General features: G+C 44.5%; 2 protein-coding genes across 2 annotated transcripts; one reads left to right on the forward strand and one right to left on the reverse strand.

Annotated features, from left to right (window-relative positions):
• The first annotated feature begins 1,266 nt into the window (after positions 1 to 1,266).
• nudt7 (nudix (nucleoside diphosphate linked moiety X)-type motif 7) lies at positions 1,267 to 3,325 on the forward strand. The gene is made up of 3 exons (XM_039674604.2): positions 1,267 to 1,611; positions 2,261 to 2,419; positions 2,493 to 3,325. The coding sequence occupies exons 1-3, from the start codon at positions 1,453 to 1,455 to the stop codon at positions 2,841 to 2,843; spliced, it is 669 nt and encodes a 222-aa protein (XP_039530538.2). The 5' UTR covers positions 1,267 to 1,452; the 3' UTR covers positions 2,844 to 3,325.
• A 300-nt stretch (positions 3,326 to 3,625) lies between these two features.
• LOC120481141 (uncharacterized) lies at positions 3,626 to 20,882 on the reverse strand. The gene is made up of 5 exons (XM_039674600.2): positions 20,340 to 20,882; positions 12,050 to 12,226; positions 10,672 to 10,893; positions 8,237 to 8,450; positions 3,626 to 7,626 (listed from the first exon to the last, which is right to left on the reverse strand). The coding sequence occupies exons 1-5, from the start codon at positions 20,790 to 20,792 to the stop codon at positions 7,448 to 7,450; spliced, it is 1,245 nt and encodes a 414-aa protein (XP_039530534.2). The 5' UTR covers positions 20,793 to 20,882; the 3' UTR covers positions 3,626 to 7,447.
• Between the last annotated feature and the right edge of the window lie 1,108 nt (positions 20,883 to 21,990).

The raw sequence follows: 21,990 nt of genomic DNA on the forward strand, positions 1-21,990 counted from the left end.
GCAATTAAGTACTTCACTTGATCTTCCATAATAGATTGGAGGGGACATACAACTACGTTTAGCTGATCTTGAGAAATGCTCATTGTCACTCACATAGGCCACTCATATAAACACAACAGTTTTTCTTCCGCAATCACACATCTGCGCTTTGTTTCCCGGCGGACCGAAAATAAACGCGACACTGACGCCCCCCGGAAATCCGATAAAATTCAACCAATCAGATGACGACTTCGACATTCCTGAAGTGTTTCCAGTTAAGTGTACCATATGCATCAGACGTTTAGCCAACGTTCCGTGGGCGTGACGTCTGAGGCTGAGACTAGGATTTATCTGACCTCAGTGACACGAGACAGCTGGTTTAGTCTGTCCATTCCTGACCTGAGCCCCAGAATCAGTCGAGGATCCACCCTGAGACTATGCATGGCGTTAAATGTGCCTCAATCCTGAGCGGGTAATTGTATGTTTTGAGCACAGAGAACTATATTTTGCAAGCACAGTGCATTATATTTTGAACAGAAAATAACAATCGCAAAAAAAAAAAAAATGGTTTGAGCAAAGAAAAAACAATTCCGTGCTCAATAAATGTATTTGCTATTATCCATATTAACGTCGTCCAATAATAACCCCTCACGCAGATTACAGGTGCTCTCTCAAACTTATTCTCTGCGCTCCTGTCAAGTCCCCCTCTGTCTCTCTCAACCTCTTAATTTTATTGGAAAATTAAAGGTCAATTGTTATTGGCTGTTGGTCTCCAGTCAAATCGCTAGTAGAACCAAAGCCCGTCTGTCTAACTATCTACTACAGCATCCACTTTATTTGGGTGAACTGGACTTAAAAAAATAAATATGTGAAAAAATATAATTATACATAAATGAGGAAATAAAAGTATAAATACTCATTTATTTGTACTTTTTTAATTTCTTTGTATATTTATTTATGTATTTTTGCTTTTTTTTTTTTTTACATTTCTTCGTATATTTATTTATTTTTAATCAAGTCCACAAAAAAGTCCACATTCCACAAAAAAAAACTCTTGTGTAACTGACAAAGCAAAAGAATGTAAATCTCAGTTATAGAAAGTATATTTATTTATTTGTTTTTTGTATGTTCGCAAAGTCATGGATAAACACTAGGCTGAGAAAAATATCTTTTGTAATTCTGTTACATATTCATAAGTAATGTTCCTCCACACTGTCACTTTAAATGACGCAAACTTCTCTGACCAGAAGGGACGACTTTAGGGCCACTTAGCCCCGCCCTTAGTGTAAAAAATGTTTAACTCGTAAACTCAACTCCTTTACAGTCTGGTCAAACTGTTTGTTCTATTTCTGTCTGTTATCAGGCAATGTTTTCACAGGAGCTGAGCCAAGAGCCCCGAGGAGCATTATGGGAAACGCTGAGATAAGCGGAAGTGTACAGTGAAAGTCTCCTGACGTTTGTTTATAATCAGCGATGGATCTCAAGGAGAAAACGATCGCGTCGTTGAAGAAACACGCCGGCGGCGACGCGTTTCCCCGGTTACCGGCAACCCTTCCTAAAGCGTCGGTGCTGATCCCGCTGTTGCTGAGACACGGAGAGGTGCACGCGCTCATGACCGTGCGCTCCGTCCACGTAAGCAGATCTTCATGATCTCACAGTATCTCCCGTATGACAACAGTATTCACACCTCATTCATGAACTTATAGAAATGAGTGTAGGCTACTTCAAATATTAAAAGTATATTTTTTAAAAACTGTACTTTCAGATAATATAATATACTTTTAAAACTGTTAATTACATTTAATGTAAATTGAAACTATAACATTGCATTTAAGTGTCTGAAAACAGATATAAAATACACTTTTTTGTCAACATTTACTCACCCTAATTTGCAAGTGAACTATTCCTTTAAATGTATTCTTTTATAGTGTATTTTTCCATAATAGGTCGACTTAAAAGGGTTAGTTCACCCACAAATAAAGTCAAACTCTGTCATAAATGACTCATGTTGTTCCAAACCTGTATGCATTTTTTTTCTCCTTCTGCTGAATACAAAAGAAGATATTTTGAAGAATGTTTGCAACCAAACAGTTGATGGACCCCATTGTCTTTCATATGGAAAAAAATACAATGCAAGTCAATGGGGTCCATCTACTGACATTTTCCAGAATATCTTCTTTAGTGTTCAGCAGAAGAAAGAGACTGAGGGCGAGTGAATGATGACAGGTTTCAGTGGTGGGTGAGTACCCTTGTAAGTGCACTTCTCCCCTCGCTCTCTCAGCTCAAGCGGCACGCAGGAGAAGTGTGTTTCCCGGGAGGAATGTCTGAGCCCGGCGACACGGATGAAACACACACGGCTCTGAGAGAAGCTCAGGAGGAGATCGGCCTTCCTCCACACACCGTGCAGGTCGTCTGCAGACTCTTCCCCGTCCTAAACCAGGTTCGCTCTTATATCTGTGTGTTTAATCTGATGGGTATTATTTGAACTGTAATGGCTCAAGCCCTGTGCACAGGCCGGGCTCCTGATCACTCCGGTCGTGGCTTTCATCGAGAGCTCGTTCGTGCCCCGTCCCAACGCAGACGAAGTCAGCGAGGTGTTCACTCTTCCTCTGGAGTTCTTCACTAAAGAGGCGGATCACTCCTGCTATCCGGTGCCCAGCGCCTTCGGCCCCACACACAGCTTCCTGTTCACGGACCCCCGCACCGGACACGTGCACCAGATCTGGGGTCTGACCGCGGCTCTGGCCGTGACCGTCGCGGCTCTCGCCCTCGGGAAGGAGCCGGAGTTCGAGCTCGGCTTCGACTTGAGCGACCCGGCTTCTGCCTTTAAAGACTTTCTGAATCGCAGGTTGAGCAAGTTATGAAAGCCTCAGATTCAGTGTTTCTGATGAGCAAGGTCATTCTTCAATTATTTTTATGAGTTACAATGAGCAGAATTATTATCGTTAAAACATGACAAACTATTCCACACTTTTGACCAGTAGTGTTTATGCAATAATATATTAGATTTAATACAGACACCCTGAGATTTAAATATTTCAATCGATGTTTCTACTGGTGACTAAAGTGAAAATATCAGTAAAACTTATATGAAAATTAAAGATGTTGCCTTGTCAACTACCTGAAATAAACTAAGTTTATTTAAAGTGCTAAAAATGTAATCAAATCAAATGACAACTAAATGGAATTACTAACAATGACACAAGCTCCTAAAATGACTAAATGCAAACTAAAAGTATAATTCAAAATGTATGTTTTTAAATATATTCAATGCATGTTAACAGGTCTCAATGTCAGTAAATCGTCACATGACGGATAAACAAATATTTATGTTCTTTTAAAACAAGCCTGTTTATTTTATTATACGATTGTTTATTTTAATTTTATATGTTTTTCTATTTCGTTCATCAACTCCTGAACCTACTGCAATCTCACAAATCAAACTCTTCACGTTCTGCGTTTTTCCATTCGTCCACTAGAGGTCGGCACATCATCACATGTGCATACACTGAGTCTGGGCATTTTATGTTTTAGAATTAACAATTAAATATAATCATATTACAATGTTTTATTGGCTATTCTGTTTCACTAGTAAAAAATATGAGAGACTTTAAATCTATACATGAATAAAAGAGAATGCACAGAATCATAAGGCAAACACTTTATTTTATTAACAAATATTACAAAATAAATAGACATCTTCATGTTTGTATGTAATCTTATAGAAGTGAATGTTGTGATTTCTGGCAGGCACTTCGTTTCAGTTTCTACTGACCTGATGAGTCATTCCTTGTGTGTGTGTGTGTGTGTGTGTGTGTGTGTGGATCAGAGTGTTTAGTGTGTGTGTGTTTGTGGCACTGCATTCACGGACTCACAGAAGCGTGCTGGAAATACCACAGCTAAATCTACTGCTACTACCTACTTATTTTTTGCTTGTATTTGTTCCGTAGTGAACACGTTTGTCCTGTAAAGGAGTGACTGACGTCAACGGCGAGCTTCATGAACAGATGTTCAAACTCACAGGCACTGAATGTCTCTGAGAAACACACTTCTTCACACTGGACTCAGTGTTGGTGACCCGTGAGCCAGGATCAAGACCAGCGCCGCTCTAAATATGAGAGTTTGTTATCCGACACAGTGGCTTTTATACTTTTAGAAGGGACCAAATATTTTTTAAGATCACTGTCTCTTTAGTCAAGTTTTTCTTGTTTGTACTTTTATTATTCTAGGCTAAATTGGTCTCCAGTTCTTTTGATCCAGTCACTGAACACATTATCTTACCACCATATTACTTTAGTCTTGGTCTTGCCGCTATGGGGAATGGCCTCGGAGTGACCGCTGTCACATGCCAGTGCACATTTTAAATATTTTTTTGTATATTTCCTATTTACTCATTCTATTTGTATTATTTTATTATCTGTCTTGTCACTGTTATTTTGTACTACACGTGCTAAGATGGACCATAGGTTACACAGCATCAGCTCTGTTGTCTTCTGAAGCCTTTAGTTTGTAGCGCATGACAAAGGAGAACAAGATTTTCAGGGAGTGTGTTCCTCCACTTTATGACAGCAGAGGACCCGCTCGAGCTCGGTGTTATCTTTAGCCTTGCAGGAGCATCTGCGTTCAGTTCTCGAGGGAGATGACTGCGCTCACTGCTAACAGTTGAAAAATCTCCACTCGCACCTTTTCTCAAGGGAAGAGGAACGGGCGTCTGCACCCGTGGCTCGGGCGGGTCCGCTCAGGGGGATGTCCATTTCCCAATCCCTCTTGCCATTTCAGTCGATCTGCTGATTCGAAATCCCACTCTTTCTTTCTACCACACTAGCAGAGAGCATGTTGCTGGCGCATGATAGGGCATGATGGTGAAATTCTGACCTCTGTCTGCCCTGCATGTGGGGATCTGCATGATGTAATGCCTCACGCCACGTTCAGGTTGCATTGGACTTGGGCTTGTGAGAAGTGTGAAGTCACTCACGTCTGATTGGACGAGAAATTGGTGAGCCATCCGTTCCTTCACACTGAAGGTGGACCCCCATTTTTTCCTTTAAAACATTCAAATCATACAGATGTGGAGGCATTATGTGAGCAGGGGTATGTGAATGTGAAACTAAGCAGGACTTGAACCCTGGCCCATCCGCATGGGAATTACAAGGAGGCTAAAGACCCCACACTCTTGCATCAGTCGCTAGAGCGCTTCTGTTACACTCGTCCCCCTAAACCTCACTCCCACCCGGGTCACGGCACCACTATAGTCCCTCAGCCCACTCTAAGCAGGACTCAAACCCGTCTGCATGGCAATTACAAGAAGGCTAAAGACCCTAGATCTCACGTTAGTCTCTAGAGCGCCTCTGTTACACTCACCCCCCTAAACCTCACTCCCACCCGGGTCACGGCACCACTATAGTCCCTCAGCCCACTCTAAGCAGGACTCAAACCGTCTGCATGGCACTTACAAAAAGGCTAAAGACCCTAGACTCTCACGTCAGTCGCTAGAGCGCCTCTGTTACACTCGCCCCCCTAAATCTCACTCCCACCCGGGTCACGGCACCACTATAGTCCCTCAGCCCACTCTAAGCAGGACTCAAACCGTTTGCATGGCACTTACAAAAAGGCTAAAGACCCTAGACTCTCACGTTAGTCGCTAGAGCGCCTCTGTTACACTCACCCCCCTAAACCTCACTCCCACCCGGGTCACGGCACCACTATAGTCCCTCAGCCCACTCTAAGCAGGACTCAAACCGTCTGCATGGCACTTACAAAAAGGCTAAAGACCCTAGACTCTCACGTTAGTCGCTAGAGCGCCTCTGTTACACTCACCCCCCTAAATCTCACTCCCACCCGGGTCACGGCACCACTATAGTCCCTCAGCCCACTCTAAGCAGGACTCAAACCCGTCTGCATGGCAATTACAAGAAGGCTAAAGACCCTAGACTCTCACGTCAGTCGCTAGAGCGCCTCTGTTACACTCACCCCCCTAAACCTCACTCCCACCCGGGTCACGGCACCACTATAGTCCCTCAGCCCACTCTAAGCAGGACTCAAACCCGTCTGCATGGCAATTACAAGAAGGCTAAAGACCCTAGACTCTCACGTTAGTCGCTAGAGCGCCTCTGTTACACTCACCCCCCTAAACCTCACTCCCACCCGGGTCACGGCACCACTATAGTCCCTCAGCCCACTCTAAGCAGGACTCAAACCGTCTGCATGGCACTTACAAAAAGGCTAAAGACCCTAGACTCTCACGTCAGTCGCTAGAGCGCCTCTGTTACACTCGCCCCCCTAAATCTCACTCCCACCCGGGTCACGGCACCACTATAGTCCCTCAGCCCACTCTAAGCAGGACTCAAACCGTTTGCATGGCACTTACAAAAAGGCTAAAGACCCTAGACTCTCACGTTAGTCGCTAGAGCGCCTCTGTTACACTAACCCCCCCTAAACCTCACTCCCACCCGGGTCACGGCACCACTATAGTCCCGCTCAAAGCAGGACTCAAACCGTCTGCATGGGAGTGAGACACTCCAACAAGGAGGCTAAAGCGACCCTTGATATCAGGGGAGTGAGGTTTTCACGCATAGCTCTGTTACATGAAGATGCCTCGTGAGGAAGAGATGCCTATCTCTCATAGACTGAGGTATCCTCATTTAGGTCTTACCACCTCGCGGGTCGTAGGTAAGGCGCATGTGGCAGTGGGTCATGACGGTGGGGCAGACAAACTAAGCCAGCCTGCTTACGGACTTGGACCAGGGGCAGAGGTTGTCACCTGAACATGCAGTTGCTCAACGGCTCCGGGCCAGCAAGACATCGGTCATTCGATGACAGCGATGACGGTCACAGAGAAGCACCTGTGTCTTAATCTGTCAGGAATCAAGAAGGAGAAAACTTTTCACCTTGATGCCCCGATCTCACCCTAGGGACACCCTGGCACCACTCTGCATGGTGAGGAGTTTCAGGCCATTTACACAAGTGCGTTTATGTTTTAAAAAGCATAACCTTTGCTACGATTACATCTGGCCTCAGACACCGGTCACTCGGAGGACTTTCCCCATTGTGTCTGTCAACACCAAGACACAGCCTAGTGTCAGGGAATCGGGTTGCACACGCAACATAAGAATAAAAAACTTTAAAAAGGTAATTGCGACTTCTTATTTCACAGATTTGTGATATAAGGTTTTTTATATAAAAAAACATGTTTATCTAATTGCACGTTTATATATCATATTATTTCTTAGAAATCTCAGAATTGTGGGATAAAAAAAGTCACAATTACCTTTTTTTTTTTATATATATCAAGCTTCCATCTTGCACCATAAAAAAAAGAAATTTCAAAATAAATGCAAATACATAGATTACAAATTAAAGCTTTGGTCACTCCAATATGCAGTGGATATTCATCATTCCCAAACGATCACAACATTGATCATTATATGTAAGCATTGTGTTTATAACTTCCCTCATAACACACGCAGGGTCATTCAAACACGGCCGAGGTCAGTCCGCTCTTCCGGAAGGTCTCCGCCACGAGTCGCGAGTGCTGGATTTTGGCCGAGAGCGCCTCGAACACGTCGCTCTGGTCTAGAGCCGTGGCGGTTCTGTAGATGAACATCCCCAGCGACTCCAGGCCTCGCATGCCCAGGTTCACACCGCAGCCTGACAGATCAGCAAACACATATTCATATCATAGATCACAGCAGCCTTTCCAGAGCACACAATGTCCGAATTCACTCACTCCTTCAAGTGTTACATATTAGTAGAGTAATGTAGGGAATAGTGAGGGGGCGATTTCGAACACAGCAACACATAAGGACATGCCTCACCGAACTTCATAATCTGGTCTCGCCATTCACTTAAAGCTGCAGTCCGTAATCTTTGGCGCTCTAGTGGTTAATAAACAGAACTGCATGCATCTTGCGGAGGAACATACTATTTTAGACCAACCGGTCTAAAATAGTACCAATATAAACACTTATTATAAGCGTATCGTAGTGATTCAGGATAAGACAAAAACACGGTTTGGAAAATGGATTCATGTTTGCTCATTTTATAATTTTTGTACATTTTTAACACAAAAAAGTTACGGACAGCAGCTTTAACGTGTATTGACTTTTTTAAAGTGTATACATTTTTTAAAAAGCTTTCCTGTTTTTGCATTACAAAATGTAGGTTCCATTTTCTGTTTTTATCATTTAAATGATATATAATTAGTAAATGAAGACTATCCATAAGCACAAGTATAAAAAAGAAACGCTGCTGCTCTCACCGGTGTCGAAGTTCAACACTCTCGCTGCTTCTCCCTCCACAGTCACGGCCACCCCGTCTCCCTCGATGTACGCGGCACTGACGCGCCTGTACGACAGCATGATCTCGAACAGCCTGCGACTGCACTGCATGTGGTGCAGCGTGAGCTCGCTCAGACGAGGCTCGATGTCCGTCTTGTACGCGTTGAACGACTGGTGGAAGATGTTCTTCATGATCTGAGTCAACACAGAGGTCAGGTGATTCGTTCAGTCTCCCTCCCTACATGCTTTATACTCCCTCTAAACACACACACACACACACACACACGGTGGCTGTAACCAGGTAACAGTGAATTACATATCCTGCTCTGACGGCTGTGCCCTGACACATCTTGTCTCTTTTCTTTTTCAACCGCTCACATCTTTGTGCTATTTCTGTTCTTTTCTTATTTTTAGACTCTGTTTACAACTTTTGATATAAGTATTTTGTAAACCTTTTACAACTATCAAGAGATTGTGTTCACGAGAACGGATTTTTGCGCAGTATTGTTAGGAATTCCTCAATGACAAAAATTCATGACTGGAAAAAAAGACAAACACTTATACAAGCACTGTAAAAAGTGCAATAAGTTCAACCATAACCAAAGTACTCTCAGTATTCAAGTGCAAACAGAGACCAGAGCCTCCACTACACAGTCCAGAGATGGTTTGATATTGGGAGACTATTGTTTGCAGCCTAATTTGCGCACATCTCGTGTTTTACTTTAGTCGCTTACTTTAATTTCCGATCGCTCGTAGAGGGAGCGATGGTGCTGAGCGCATTCTACAAGATAAGACATTTATCAGACGCGTCGGCTCTGTTGCACAACGAATCCTCCGCCGTAGTCTTGTCAGTCATTTCGCCTCGCTCTCGTCATGTGATCAGTGGACATGACTCTTGCACTGTGCGACTGCAGCTCGTGCTGGATGAGCAGAGCAGACGTTTAGTTTATAATTGAAGCGACTCTTATCCAACTGAATTAAATGTTTTGTTATTCCTATAAAAAAGCAAAAGGACAGTGGAGGTAATGTAATGTAACATAGTGGTGGCATATTCTATGCTAATTTCATTCTCACACCCCATCATGGCGATATACACTCACCTAAAGGATTATTAGGAACTCCATACTAATACTGTGTTTGACCCCCTGCTTTAATTCTACGTGGCATTGATTCAACAAGGTGCTGAAAGCATTCTTTAGAAATGTTGGCCCATATTGATCGGATAGCATCTTGCAGTTGATGGAGATTTGTGGGATGCACATCCAGGGCACGAAGCTCCCGTTCCACCACATCCCAAAGATGCTCTATTGGGTTGAGATCTGGTGACTGTGGCGGCCATTTTACTACAGTCAACTCATCGTCATGTTCAAGAAACCAATTTGAAATGATTCGAGCTTTGTGACATGCTGCATTATCCTGCTGGAAGTAGCCATCAGAGGATGGGGACATGGTGGCCGTAAAGGGATGGACATGGTCAGAAACAATGCTCAGGTAGGCCGTGGCATTTAAACGATGCCCAATTGGCACTAAGGGGGTAAAGTGTGCCAAGAAAACATCCCCCACACCATTACACCACCACCACCAGCCTGCACAGTGGGAACAAGGCATGATGGATCCATGTTCTCATTCTGTTTACGCCAAATTCTGACTCTACCAACAGAAATCGAGACTCATCAGACCAGGCAACATTTTTCCAGTCCTCAACTGACCAGTTTTGGTGAGCTTTTCCTATTTGTAGTGGAGATGAGTGGTACCCGGTGGGGTCTTCTGCTGTTCAAGGTTGTGTGTGTTGTGTCTTCTTCACAAATGCTTTGCTGCATACCTCGGTTGTAACGAGTGGTTATTTCAGTCAAAGTTGCTCTTCTATCAGCTTGAATCAGTCGGCCCATTCTCCTCTGACCTCGAGCATCAACAAGGCATTTTGGCCCACAGGACTGACCCATATTGGATGTTTTTCCCTTTTCACTCCATTCTTTGTAAACCCTAGAAATGGTTGTGTGTGAAAATCCCAGTAACTGAGCAGATTGTGAAATACTCAGACACCAACAACCATGCCACACTCAAAATTGCTTAAATCACCTTTCTTTCCCATTCTGACATTCAGTTTGGTGTTCAGGAGATTGTCTTGACCAGGACCACCCCCCTAAATGCATTGAAGTAACTGCCATGTGATTGGTTGATTGGTTTTCCTAATAATCCTTTAGGTGAGTGTATCTCGTCACATTTTAATATCGCGGTCACACCCCTAATATTTTACATCAAACATTGTTTCAATGTTGTTTCACCACTGAACACCAACTGACGTCATGTCAGCTAGTAGGTCGAGCAGAATATCTTTAAGAATGCATAGAATACCCTGAACCTAAGTTGAAGTTTTCAAGACAAACAGATGCATGCTGGGATGGTGGCGCCTTACTGAAGAGTTGGCCGTGTGGCGCAGGAAATGCATCATTTTGGAGTCCGCTTCGGAAGTGCAGGCCAGAGCCATGCAGCGGTTCCGGAAGGTGCCGTATATCTTCAGGTGGAAGCCGGGCTTGGCCGCGGGCTGGCCGGAGCTGCGGCGGTCCTTCACGGTGTCGAGCCCGTACGCCGACAGGTCAAAGTACAGACTATGAGCACGGATCTCTGGTGTGGGAACCTAGAAAACAGAGTTTGAACAAATCTTTACCTTCAAGCTTATGTATAATTCAAATTTCACTATACCTGTAGCCCAATGATTGACAAATGAATTATTGCAGAGTAGAAAGATGAATCGCCTGTTCTATTTCCCATCTCGGACAAAACTGGAGATCTTTTAGTCAGATGAAATGAGGACAGGAAATTTGATTGGACTGATGGGGGGAATCTTCCAACAGGCACTATTTGCTGAAACAATTGAATAATGCTGGCAGAAGCATCAGTACAGCACAATCCAGCAGGACATGTTCTGCCCATCAAGACCTTGTCCGAACAGATTTACGCTCACTGCTGAATGGATCATGGATCGATTTTCAATATTTGAATATTTATAATAAACACTGCAATGTTCCAAAAAAACCCCCAAAATTGTCAGTTTTGATTTCATGAACATTAAGCCTCAGAGAGATAGAAGTGGTCATGAAAATTATGGTCAATGGCCGTGAATCCTCAATATCCAGCGCCAAGTTTCAGGTACACTAATTAGACTGAAACCTTGCTTATCTCTGAACCTTATCAAGGTTGCTAAAGCTTGCTTGATGAATTACTGTATACATAACAAAGACTAACAGAACAGCCTGTCAGGGGACGCGAGCGGCCCTCCGTTATCTGCATTAGCTAAACCTGCTTTACCATCTGTTCAAACACAGAGCCCATTTACTAAAGCGAGAGAGAGAGAGAGAGAGAAAATCAATTATACAAAGCATCATTCTAAACCTGTGTAAAAAACAATCCAATTACAGACCGCATCACTGAAACATGTGCAGTTCATGCTTCTCGCTGGATCACCTGCATCCCCGTGGCAGAAATAGACTCGATTATTATTCATAATGGCTTAATTTCCTCCCCAGCATTCATAAAGTGAATCAGCCCAGTAGGACCATGATGACCTCATGAACACCGACTGTCAGGTTAACATTAATATTCAAGAAAACAATGAGAGATTTCTGAGGATCGCAGCTTGAGAAGGGGAACGGAGATATAAATATGGGATACGGTGTAATGATTTAAAAAGAAAGGAAGAAAAAGGCATAATACATGGTCATTTTAACTTGAAAATGCTACTTTGTGAGATGACATTTAAAGGTCTTGTATGTGAGCGTGTTTTTGCAGCTCACCTGTCTCTGGTCCAGTCTCTCTATCGTGGCATTGGCCCCGTAAGCGTGGCACGATTCGACGATGTAATCGGTGCTGATGCCCAGCACAGAGCAGGAGTCTCCACACGAGCCGTCAGCGACCACGATCACCCGCGGCCACTCTGCCCTGGACATCTTCCTCAGGTACTCCTCACTGAACTACAGGAGAACCACACATCAGCGCTCTGGTGTTGTCAGATCCAGAGCAAACGCCTCTGAAGAGTCGTGCTTTTACTGGGGACCGATTATGCCCCCTTTCTACAATATGTAATATAAGTCTCGGTTGTCATCATCGGAAGTTTCATTTTTGAAAACATGCTGTTTTCGTGCATGTATCTTTAAATGCAAATGACCTGCTACTCCCCGCCCCCTTTCCAGAAAAGGGCGGAGCCTGTACAGCTCGTGCCTCAGTTACTCCAAGAATTAAAACATCTGTTTGGTTTTGATGATCATCTCTATCGCGGCCATGCTCACATGCCATTGCGGTTTATTATAAGTCATATCAGTCTAAACTTCTGAAATATGGTTTTCTGAGCGCACACTTCCGAAGCATTTGCACAGAAAGCCGGATGTCAGACGCAGCGTCTCGTGAGTATAAAAGTTCTCTTTAGCGTCTTATTGTGCTTAAACTGTCAAAACACACAAAGTTCACATAAACACCGTCGGTTATGTCTCTGAACGTAAACGGCACGGGGGAAAAAATCGCATGTGTATATATAGCCTATATGTGTGTATTAAAGTGACAGCAGCATAATATACAGGACTTACTGCTGTATATGCTGTAAATATGAATCAAACAACAAAAGAAAAACAAAGTTTCTGCTCTTTAATGAATAACTACTGATAGGAGATAAACATGGCGGACTGTGTACACATCACTGAGGGGAGGAGCTATGCTAATAGGGCGGAGTCTGTCAGCTGTTTATGGGCGGGGCCTGTGCAATGTGACATCACACTGCATAGAAACTGCAAATGGCTTCTGAAACACTGTTTATAATTTATGGGGAGTAAAAATGGGAGTGGAATGGGAGAATATTTGACATTGTTTTAACACCATGTAAAAGGGTCCCCTTTAAATTAAAATCTAGAAGAGATTTCTGAATAAATGCCTCCTATGTGTCTTTTTAGTGACTGATTGAAACGACAACACACGCAGTGCTCTTCAGCTCTTGAAAAAATTAACCAAGTATTTTAAATCAAATACATGCAACTGGACCAGTGTTGCCTGAATAGTAAATCTATAAGAAAAGTGGATTTAAAAATACACATTTTTAGTGTTGTTGTTAGTGGATTGGATTCAGCCTTAAAGATGAAACGTTAGAAGAAGGATAGCCATCCTGTAACAGCAGACTTGTGTGTTCAGACTGTGTAAGAGCATCAAAGGTGGATCTGCACAGACAGCGACAGCTACAGACTCGGTTTCTCATCGGTGGTTTGTTCTCCTCGGAGCAGAAGGACGCTTTTATTCAACCAGGCGACAGCTTGTCACCCAGAATAGCTGTAAATGAAATGAAACTCAAGGCTGCTTGGTTTATTGGATGTGAGCTCATCTAGATACATCAGAGACGTGGGATAAAGAGAGTCCGAGGCCAGAGAAATCATTTACTCAAACTGGAGCTCGTTCCTCACTGTAAAAACATATTTATGTGAAATGCACACAATATGCAACAAGAAACACTTCAAAGCTAGTGTCTTAAACATTCATCATGGCGGATGTAGATTACCATTAGCAGTGTTTTATTATGATTATCCTCTTTTTTTATATTTTTATTTTATGCGACTTTTATTTTGACATCATGCTATCTGCACTGGGGGGACTATTTTCTCTATGCGCACGCGCTCACTCGTAAAAAGGGTAAACGCAAGAAGGCATGATATAAGACAATGCATGTTTAGAGTCTGTCAGAGGTTGGAAAATATTACTGTAAACTAAAACTAAAATGTTTTTTCTTTGAAGTGTTATTCCTCTGTAATTATTTGATTGGCAGTAATAGTTTGAGAATAGTTTACGAAGTTGCTAGATAGCTCTCTAATGTCCAAGTTAAGTTAATGGTGGCAGACTCCCCCTGGATCACTACTCTTTAGCACTCTTTGATATGCGGAGTGAGGTATGTGGTTCATTATAATGTACCGTTTCATATTAATTCATTGCATACGTTCATGCAAATGGTAATGAGATTAATTTCATGATGGCTGTTGCCTGCTATGCTGTTATCAATGTGATGCTAGCTTGCTATGGTAGCTTGCATTTGTCAAAGGGTTATTTTGTATCTGACTTAACTGCTTGTGTTATTTTCCTTTTAAGTTTTGACGGTGTTGGTGCCATGCACACTCGTCTGAATTAAAGTACGCCCGTATGGAAACACTCCCAAGCCTGTTATCATTTGTTATCATTTTGGAAATAAAAGTGGTTATTTTTTACTTTTAATTAGATTTCAAATAAAAAATTAAATAAATTCATAAATGAAAGAACAATCTTGAAAAGTTGAGAATTTAAAGGGCTAGTTCAGCCAAAAACTTGTTCACCTTCATGTCATTCCAAACTCATAAGACTGGTTAACCTTCAATACACAAATTAAGATATTTGAATGAATATTTTCCCCCCATTGATGCAGTGTTCTGCTTTCCGTGTTTTAGGGGGCGCTATTACACATCCTCTCAAAGAGTACAGTATCTCAGAACACAGGAGAAGAAGCAGAAACAAGTGATAGAAGCGTTGCTAACGCACATGTCAAATAACGCGATCATCAACATTCAACAGCATTTAAATAAAAACTGCCCAGCGTTGCCCTTCGTTCTAAATCCCATCAAAGTGTTGGATAATTTTTTTTTTTTTTAATGAACCATACCCACTTTCAAAGTGCTGATAAAAAAATAATGCATTAAGCTAGAATAATGTTTTGTTTTGTATTTGAGGCTCTGTACATTCTTTTGATGTATTGCATATTCAGATATTAATAGAACAAAATATTCTGAGGGCCATGAAAATTTTGGCTGGCTGGCAACTTTTTTTACAATGCCGGCGGTGAAAGTGTTAAATGCTTCTGTCCTTCCATTGAAAGTCCAGGTAAACAGAACTTAGAAGCTCCACATATATATGAATCAGTCTGTTTAATCCAAGGCTTCTGAAGAGATACGATCCCTTTAAATGATGAACAGATTTAATTTAGGCATGTAGTCACATATTAACAATGATCGGCACACACACACAGGTGTGTGTCGCACATCAAACCTCGTTGGTTGCCACATCACGCACACGTTTGAGCTTCATCATATGACGAGATGTGTGATGTCATATGCGAGTGCATTACATTGTGGGATACAGTATTCTATGTAGTGCATTAAAGTGACCACTTTTGTCAAAAATTTTGATCACTGCATATGCAATAGTGTCTATAGTATGCTAGAATGACACTTCAGTATCTCTGGCATAATAAATAACCAACGATATTGATTTTCTCTGAAAGAATCTTTGCTTCAGTGACGAATAGCTTGTCCCTCGGTCAATATAAGAGTCCCACACAAACCCCTGTCTCGACTGGAAATGAGTCGCGTTCAGCACGCAGACACCCAGATAAGATCCAGCACTTTAGAGCAAACCATAAAGCACGGTTGGCCTTGACAAAAGCGAAAGAGAGAGCAAAAAGAGAATGGCCAATGGTTTATCCTTATTAATGCCTGTTAAATACGATCACGTCTTCAATATATGACAGACACATGACAGTTAGTTAGTTGGCACTAAATCTGTTTAATGAAAAAATGTTCTAATTTTCACCTAATGATGGAGATCCATTGGTTTAATCCTGTGCAAAATCTGTTCTAAACCTCTGAGAAAACCCAGGAGTCAGACCTGAACACGAGTGAGAGAAGGGAGTTTATTAAGGGGATCTGATTGGTCAAGTTTCGTGGGACCCGTGCAGGCCGCAGCGGAGGAGGTGGTTGAGAGATGTTCACTTCCCGTCTGCCCAGCCAGAGACTATTCACGTCCCGTCTACCCAGCCAGAGACTATTCACGTCCCGTCTACCCAGTCAGAGACTATTCACGTCCCGTCTACCCAGGCAGAGACTGTTCACGTTCCGTCTGCCCAGTCAGAGGCTGTTCACGTCCCGTCTACCCAGCCAGAGACTATTCACGTCCCGTCTGCCCAGTCAGAGACTATTCACGTCCCGTCTACCCAGTCAGAGACTATTCACGTCCCGTCTGCCCAGGCAGAGACTGTTCACGTCCCGTCTGCCCAGTCAGAGACTATTCACGTCCCGTCTACCCAGCCAGAGACTATTCACGTCCCGTCTGCCCAGTCAGAGACTATTCACGTCCCGTCTGCCCAGTCAGAGACTGTTCACGTCCCGTCTGCCCAGTCAGAGACTATTCACGTCCCGTCTGCCCAGTCAGAGACTGTTCACGTCCCGTCTGCCCAGTCAGAGACTATTCACGTCCCGTCTGCCCAGTCAGAGACTGTTCACGTCCCGTCTGCCCAGCCAGAGACTATTCACGTCCCGTCTGCCCAGTCAGAGACTATTCACGTCCCGTCTACCCAGCCAGAGACTATTCACGTCCCGTCTGCCCAGTCAGAGACTATTCACGTCCCGTCTACCCAGCCAGAGACTATTCACGTCCCGTCTGCCCAGTCAGAGACTATTCACGTCCCGTCTGCCCAGTCAGAGACTATTCACGTCCCGTCTGCCCAGTCAGAGACTGTTCACGTCCCGTCTGCCCAGTCAGAGACTATTCACGTCCCGTCTGCCCAGTCAGAGACTATTCACGTCCCGTCTGCCCAGTCAGAGACTATTCACGTCCCGTCTGCCCAGTCAGAGACTATTCACGTCCCGTCTGCCCAGTCAGAGACTATTCACATCCCGTCTGCCCAGGCAGAGACTGTTCACGTCCCGTCTGCCCAGTCAGAGACTATTCACGTCCCGTCTGCCCAGTCAGAGACTGTTCACGTCCCGTCTGCCCAGTCAGAGACTATTCACGTCCCGTCTGCCCAGTCAGAGACTATTCACGTCCCGTCTGCCCAGTCAGAGACTGTTCACGTCCCGTCTGCCCAGTCAGAGACTATTCACGTCCCGTCTACCCAGTCAGAGACTATTCACGTCCCGTCTACCCAGCCAGAGACTATTCACGTCCCGTCTGCCCAGGCAGAGACTGTTCATGTCCCGTCTGCCCAGTCAGAGACTGTTCACGTCCCGTCTGCCCAGTCAGAGACTATTCACGTCCCGTCTGCCCAGTCAGAGACTGTTCACGTCCCGTCTGCCCAGTCAGAGACTATTCACGTCCCGTCTACCCAGCCAGAGACTATTCACGTCCCGTCTGCCCAGGCAGAGACTGTTCACGTCCCGTCTACCCAGCCAGAGACTATTCACGTCCCGTCTGCCCAGTCAGAGACTATTCACGTCCCGTCTACCCAGCCAGAGACTATTCACGTCCCGTCTGCCCAGTCAGAGACTATTCACGTCCCGTCTACCCAGCCAGAGACTATTCACGTCCCGTCTACCCAGCCAGAGACTATTCACGTCCCGTCTGCCCAGTCAGAGACTATTCACGTCCCGTCTACCCAGCCAGAGACTATTCACGTCCCGTCTGCCCAGCCAGAGACTATTCACGTCCCGTCTACCCAGCCAGAGACTATTCACGTCCCGTCTACCCAGCCAGAGACTATTCACGTCCCGTCTGCCCAGTCAGAGACTATTCACGTCCCGTCTACCCAGCCAGAGACTATTCACGTCCCGTCTGCCCAGTCAGAGACTATTCACGTCCCGTCTACCCAGCCAGAGACTATTCACGTCCCGTCTACCCAGCCAGAGACTATTCACGTCCCGTCTGCCCAGTCAGAGACTATTCACGTCCCGTCTACCCAGCCAGAGACTATTCACGTCCCGTCTACCCAGTCAGAGACTATTTACGTCCCGTCTACCCAGCCAGAGACTATTCACGTCCCGTCTACCCAGCCAGAGACTATTCACGTCCCGTCTGCCCAGGCAGAGACTGTTCATGTCCCGTCTGCCCAGTCAGAGACTATTCACGTCCCGTCTACCCAGCCAGAGACTATTCACGTCCCGTCTGCCCAGTCAGAGACTATTCACGTCCCGTCTACCCAGCCAGAGACTATTCACGTCCCGTCTGCCCAGCCAGAGACTATTCACGTCCCGTCTACCCAGCCAGAGACTATTCACGTCCCGTCTACCCAGCCAGAGACTATTCACGTCCCGTCTGCCCAGGCAGAGACTGTTCATGTCCCGTCTGCCCAGTCAGAGACTATTCACGTCCCGTCTACCCAGCCAGAGACTATTCACGTCCCGTCTACCCAGCCAGAGACTATTCACGTCCCGTCTACCCAGCCAGAGACTATTCACGTCCCGTCTACCCAGTCAGAGACTATTCACGTCCCGTCTACCCAGCCAGAGACTATTCACGTCCCGTCTACCCAGCCAGAGACTATTCATGTCCCGTCTACCCAGCCAGAGACTGTTCACGTCCCGTCTACCCAGCCAGAGACTGTTCACGTCCCGTTTACCCAGCCAGAGACTGTTCACGTCCCGTCTACCCAGCCAGAGACTGTTCACGTCCCGTCTACCCAGCCAGAGACTGTTCATGTCCCGTCTGTCCAGATCAGGACATGGCCATTCGTGTGGCCACAGATACACTTATGGACTACTTGAAACGTCTGGCTCGGATCCTGGACATGCCGGTATCTGCTGTTCCTGAGCTGGGAGCCAGTGCCAGTGTCTGTTCCAGAGCCGAGGGGGGCAGTTCTGTCTGTTCCAGAGCCTCTGCCATGGCCATGCCGAGGTGACGTCACCACCCTGGCCGCCCAAGGGGTCTTCACCATCCTGGCTGCCCAATGGAATGTCTTCTCCTTCGCCCTCGCCGCCCGATGGACTCGCTGTTTTGCCCTGGTCGCCCGATAGACTCTCAGTTTCGCCCTGGTCCCCGGCTAAACCATCAACCCCTGTTCCTGTTTCCCTTCATGGACCTGGCCCACCATCCCTTCCCCTGATCCTCCACCATTCCACCTCCCTCCTGAACTCTTGTGTTATGTTTTAGTTGTTGTCATGGAGCGTCTGGTAGCCACTCCGTAGAGGGGAGGGGGGTTATTATGTCACAGAGTCTGGTTTGTGTTTCCACGGGTGTCCACAAGACATTGTTCCCCGCAATGTCATCCTTTCATGAACTGCATTCCCCACAATCCTTGACTGTACCAATCACTGTTCATTGCACTCAGCTGTTCCCCGTAATCATTGAACCCAGCTGTTCCTTGTTAGTTCTTTGTTAGATCTGTATGTATATATTTCTTGTCTGTGTCAGTATGTGCTACGGAGTCGTTGTTTGATGTCACCACTTCGGAAGTCTGTTTTCAAGCTTGTTCGAGTTTTATTTTTCATGTTTGGTTTGATTATTTGGATTTTGACCCCTGCCTGGAAGACTACGATTTTGGATTGCCCTTATTAAATAAACTACTGCGATTGGATTTCTTTTCCTGTGTGTGGTAAGTGACAGTCAGACCTGAACATGTGTGAACATAAACCTCTGAGGAGAAACGGACCTGATTCAATTTATTGCCTCTTACTATCAATGGAGTAATAAGTAATAATGGTAAAACTTTACAATAAGGTTCAGTAGTTAACATTAACGCATTAACTAACATGAACTATCCATTAGCAATACATTCATTACAGTATTTATTCATCTTTGTTAATGTTAGCTAATAAAAATACAGTTATTCATTGTTTGTTCATGTTAGTTCACAGTGCATTAACAAATGTTAACAAATACTACCGTTGGTTAGTAAATGTTGAAAATAATATTAATTAAGATTAATAAATGCTGAAGAAGTATTGTTAATTCTTAGCTCATGTTAACTAAGGTAGTGATCTAATGTTAACTAATGAGCCGAATAGTAAAGTGTTACTGTAATAACTTATTTTGCTTGCACCTTTAAGACGTGACGTGAGTGTATTCATCGTCATCATCATCCTCATCATCAATAACTTTTTCAAAACTACTTTTCAAGGTAAACAATAAATATCTTTTTACAAATATCAAGCATTTTTGAATCATGCATATCATTATGTTTACACATGTGACATCATGAAATAAAAAGCTGTCTTGTCTTAGCTAGTTTACCAGCTGTGTGATCAGGCCAGAGCTATAGCTCATTATCTATCAGCTTAATGCATCATGTAATTATGAGTAGGTCAGGACAAGCAGGTGACTAAAATAATCAGGTTCTAACTTTACGAAGTAGTTCTGGTTGTTTTGCGAGAAACGAACCTTTGTGCCCAGATGGACTTCGACGCCCCCCTCCCGCTTGTTCTGCTCCAGGATGCTCAGCAGATACTCCTGAAACACGCCGATCTTGGTGAAGAAGTGCTCGTTGTGCCAGCAGCCCTCCATGTTGTCGAAGTCCACGCCGAGGTCCAGGAGAAAGCGCACGCTGCGCGGGTCCAGCGCGATTTGCTGCGGTCTGCAGAGCAACGCGCTCCGGTAGCGCGCGTCCAGCAGCGTCAGCTTCAGCACCTTCCCGGAGCGGACAGCGACCAGCGCCGCGGTGAGCCCGACCGGACCCGCGCCCACGACCAGCACCGAGACCCGTGCGCGCCACACGCGGAGCCCGGAGAGGCTCAGCTTCAGCAGCGCGTACACGAGCACTGCGAGCCCGGTGCCGAGCGCCGTGTCGAGCGCCAGAGTCCGGTACTGCTGATCCGCGGGGCTCTCCGCGCTCATTCCGCGAGCAGATGAAGACAAGACCGCGCGCTTCACCGGTGGAGGAGATCTGCCACGGTACACGTGAACACTGAACGCGCTCTCGCTCTCTCCCCCACACACACACACAAACACACACACACACACACTCTCTCTCTCTCTCTCTCTCTCTCTCTCTCTCTCTCTCTCTCTCTCTCTCTCTCTCTCTCTCTCTCTCACACACACACACACACAAACTCTCTCTCTCTCTCTTTCTCTCTCTCTCTCTCTCTCTCTCTCTCTCTCTCTCTCTCTCTCTCTCTCTCTCTCTCTCTCTCTCTCCCTCTCTCTCTCTCCTTCTTCAGTAGAAATCAGTCTGTACAGATGCGCGTCGCTTTCTTTTCTGAGCGCACATCAGGTCATTGTGTCTGCCTGTGAAAATCATACAAAGTTTTCAGCATTTTAAAAATAACTTTTGAAAAAAGAACGCCTGCTCGGTGTAAATGCGCTTTTCGAGCGATTTTGATATTCAACACTGAGTTTGGCAGAATACTGAAGACAGTTCAAAAACACTGGGGGTGGACCGTTTAGCTGTCAGTTTTTACGTATTTATCACTGTTATTTGCGCCCATAAAAAATATGATTTTATTATGATTTTATTTAAAAAAGAAATACTTCATTTGAATAATAGCCTACAAAACTTGATAAATAATAATTTTGTGAATTTTTCATAACAATAAATCTTAAATTTTACAACTTTAAGAAAAAATAGAAGCTGAAGTCTGTGCTCCGACGCATCCACGCACGATTTATGACAGTTTACGTGTACATTTTATCAAAAAGTGAATAGATGGATTATAACTAGGCCTACTGCATAGCCTAAATGTAATTTAGTACCATAAAAAATATAAAATAAAATAAAATCATTATCAAACTAAATAGTACAATCATTTAATTGAAATAAAAGAAAAATAAAAATCTGTAATTTTTGACCGAAACACGAACAGTACCGAAGGGTTAAAACGGATATTTTGGTCCCTGATTCTGATTGGTTGAGCCCTGCATGTCTATAGACATAGGCTACACCTGTGAAATATTAAAATAAATATTTGTATAACTGTTTTATAAAAGCAATAAGCCTGTGAGCTGTGTATGGAGCAAACATAAAACATAAATTCTGCATTTTCTCATGAAATGTCCTAGGTTATAAAGCACGTTAGGGAAAACTACTCGTGAAAGC

The sequence above is a fragment of the Pimephales promelas genome, chromosome 25 (genome assembly GCF_988280905.1).
Source record: "Pimephales promelas chromosome 25, fPimPro1.hap1.1, whole genome shotgun sequence".
NCBI lineage: Eukaryota > Metazoa > Chordata > Actinopteri > Cypriniformes > Leuciscidae > Pimephales > Pimephales promelas.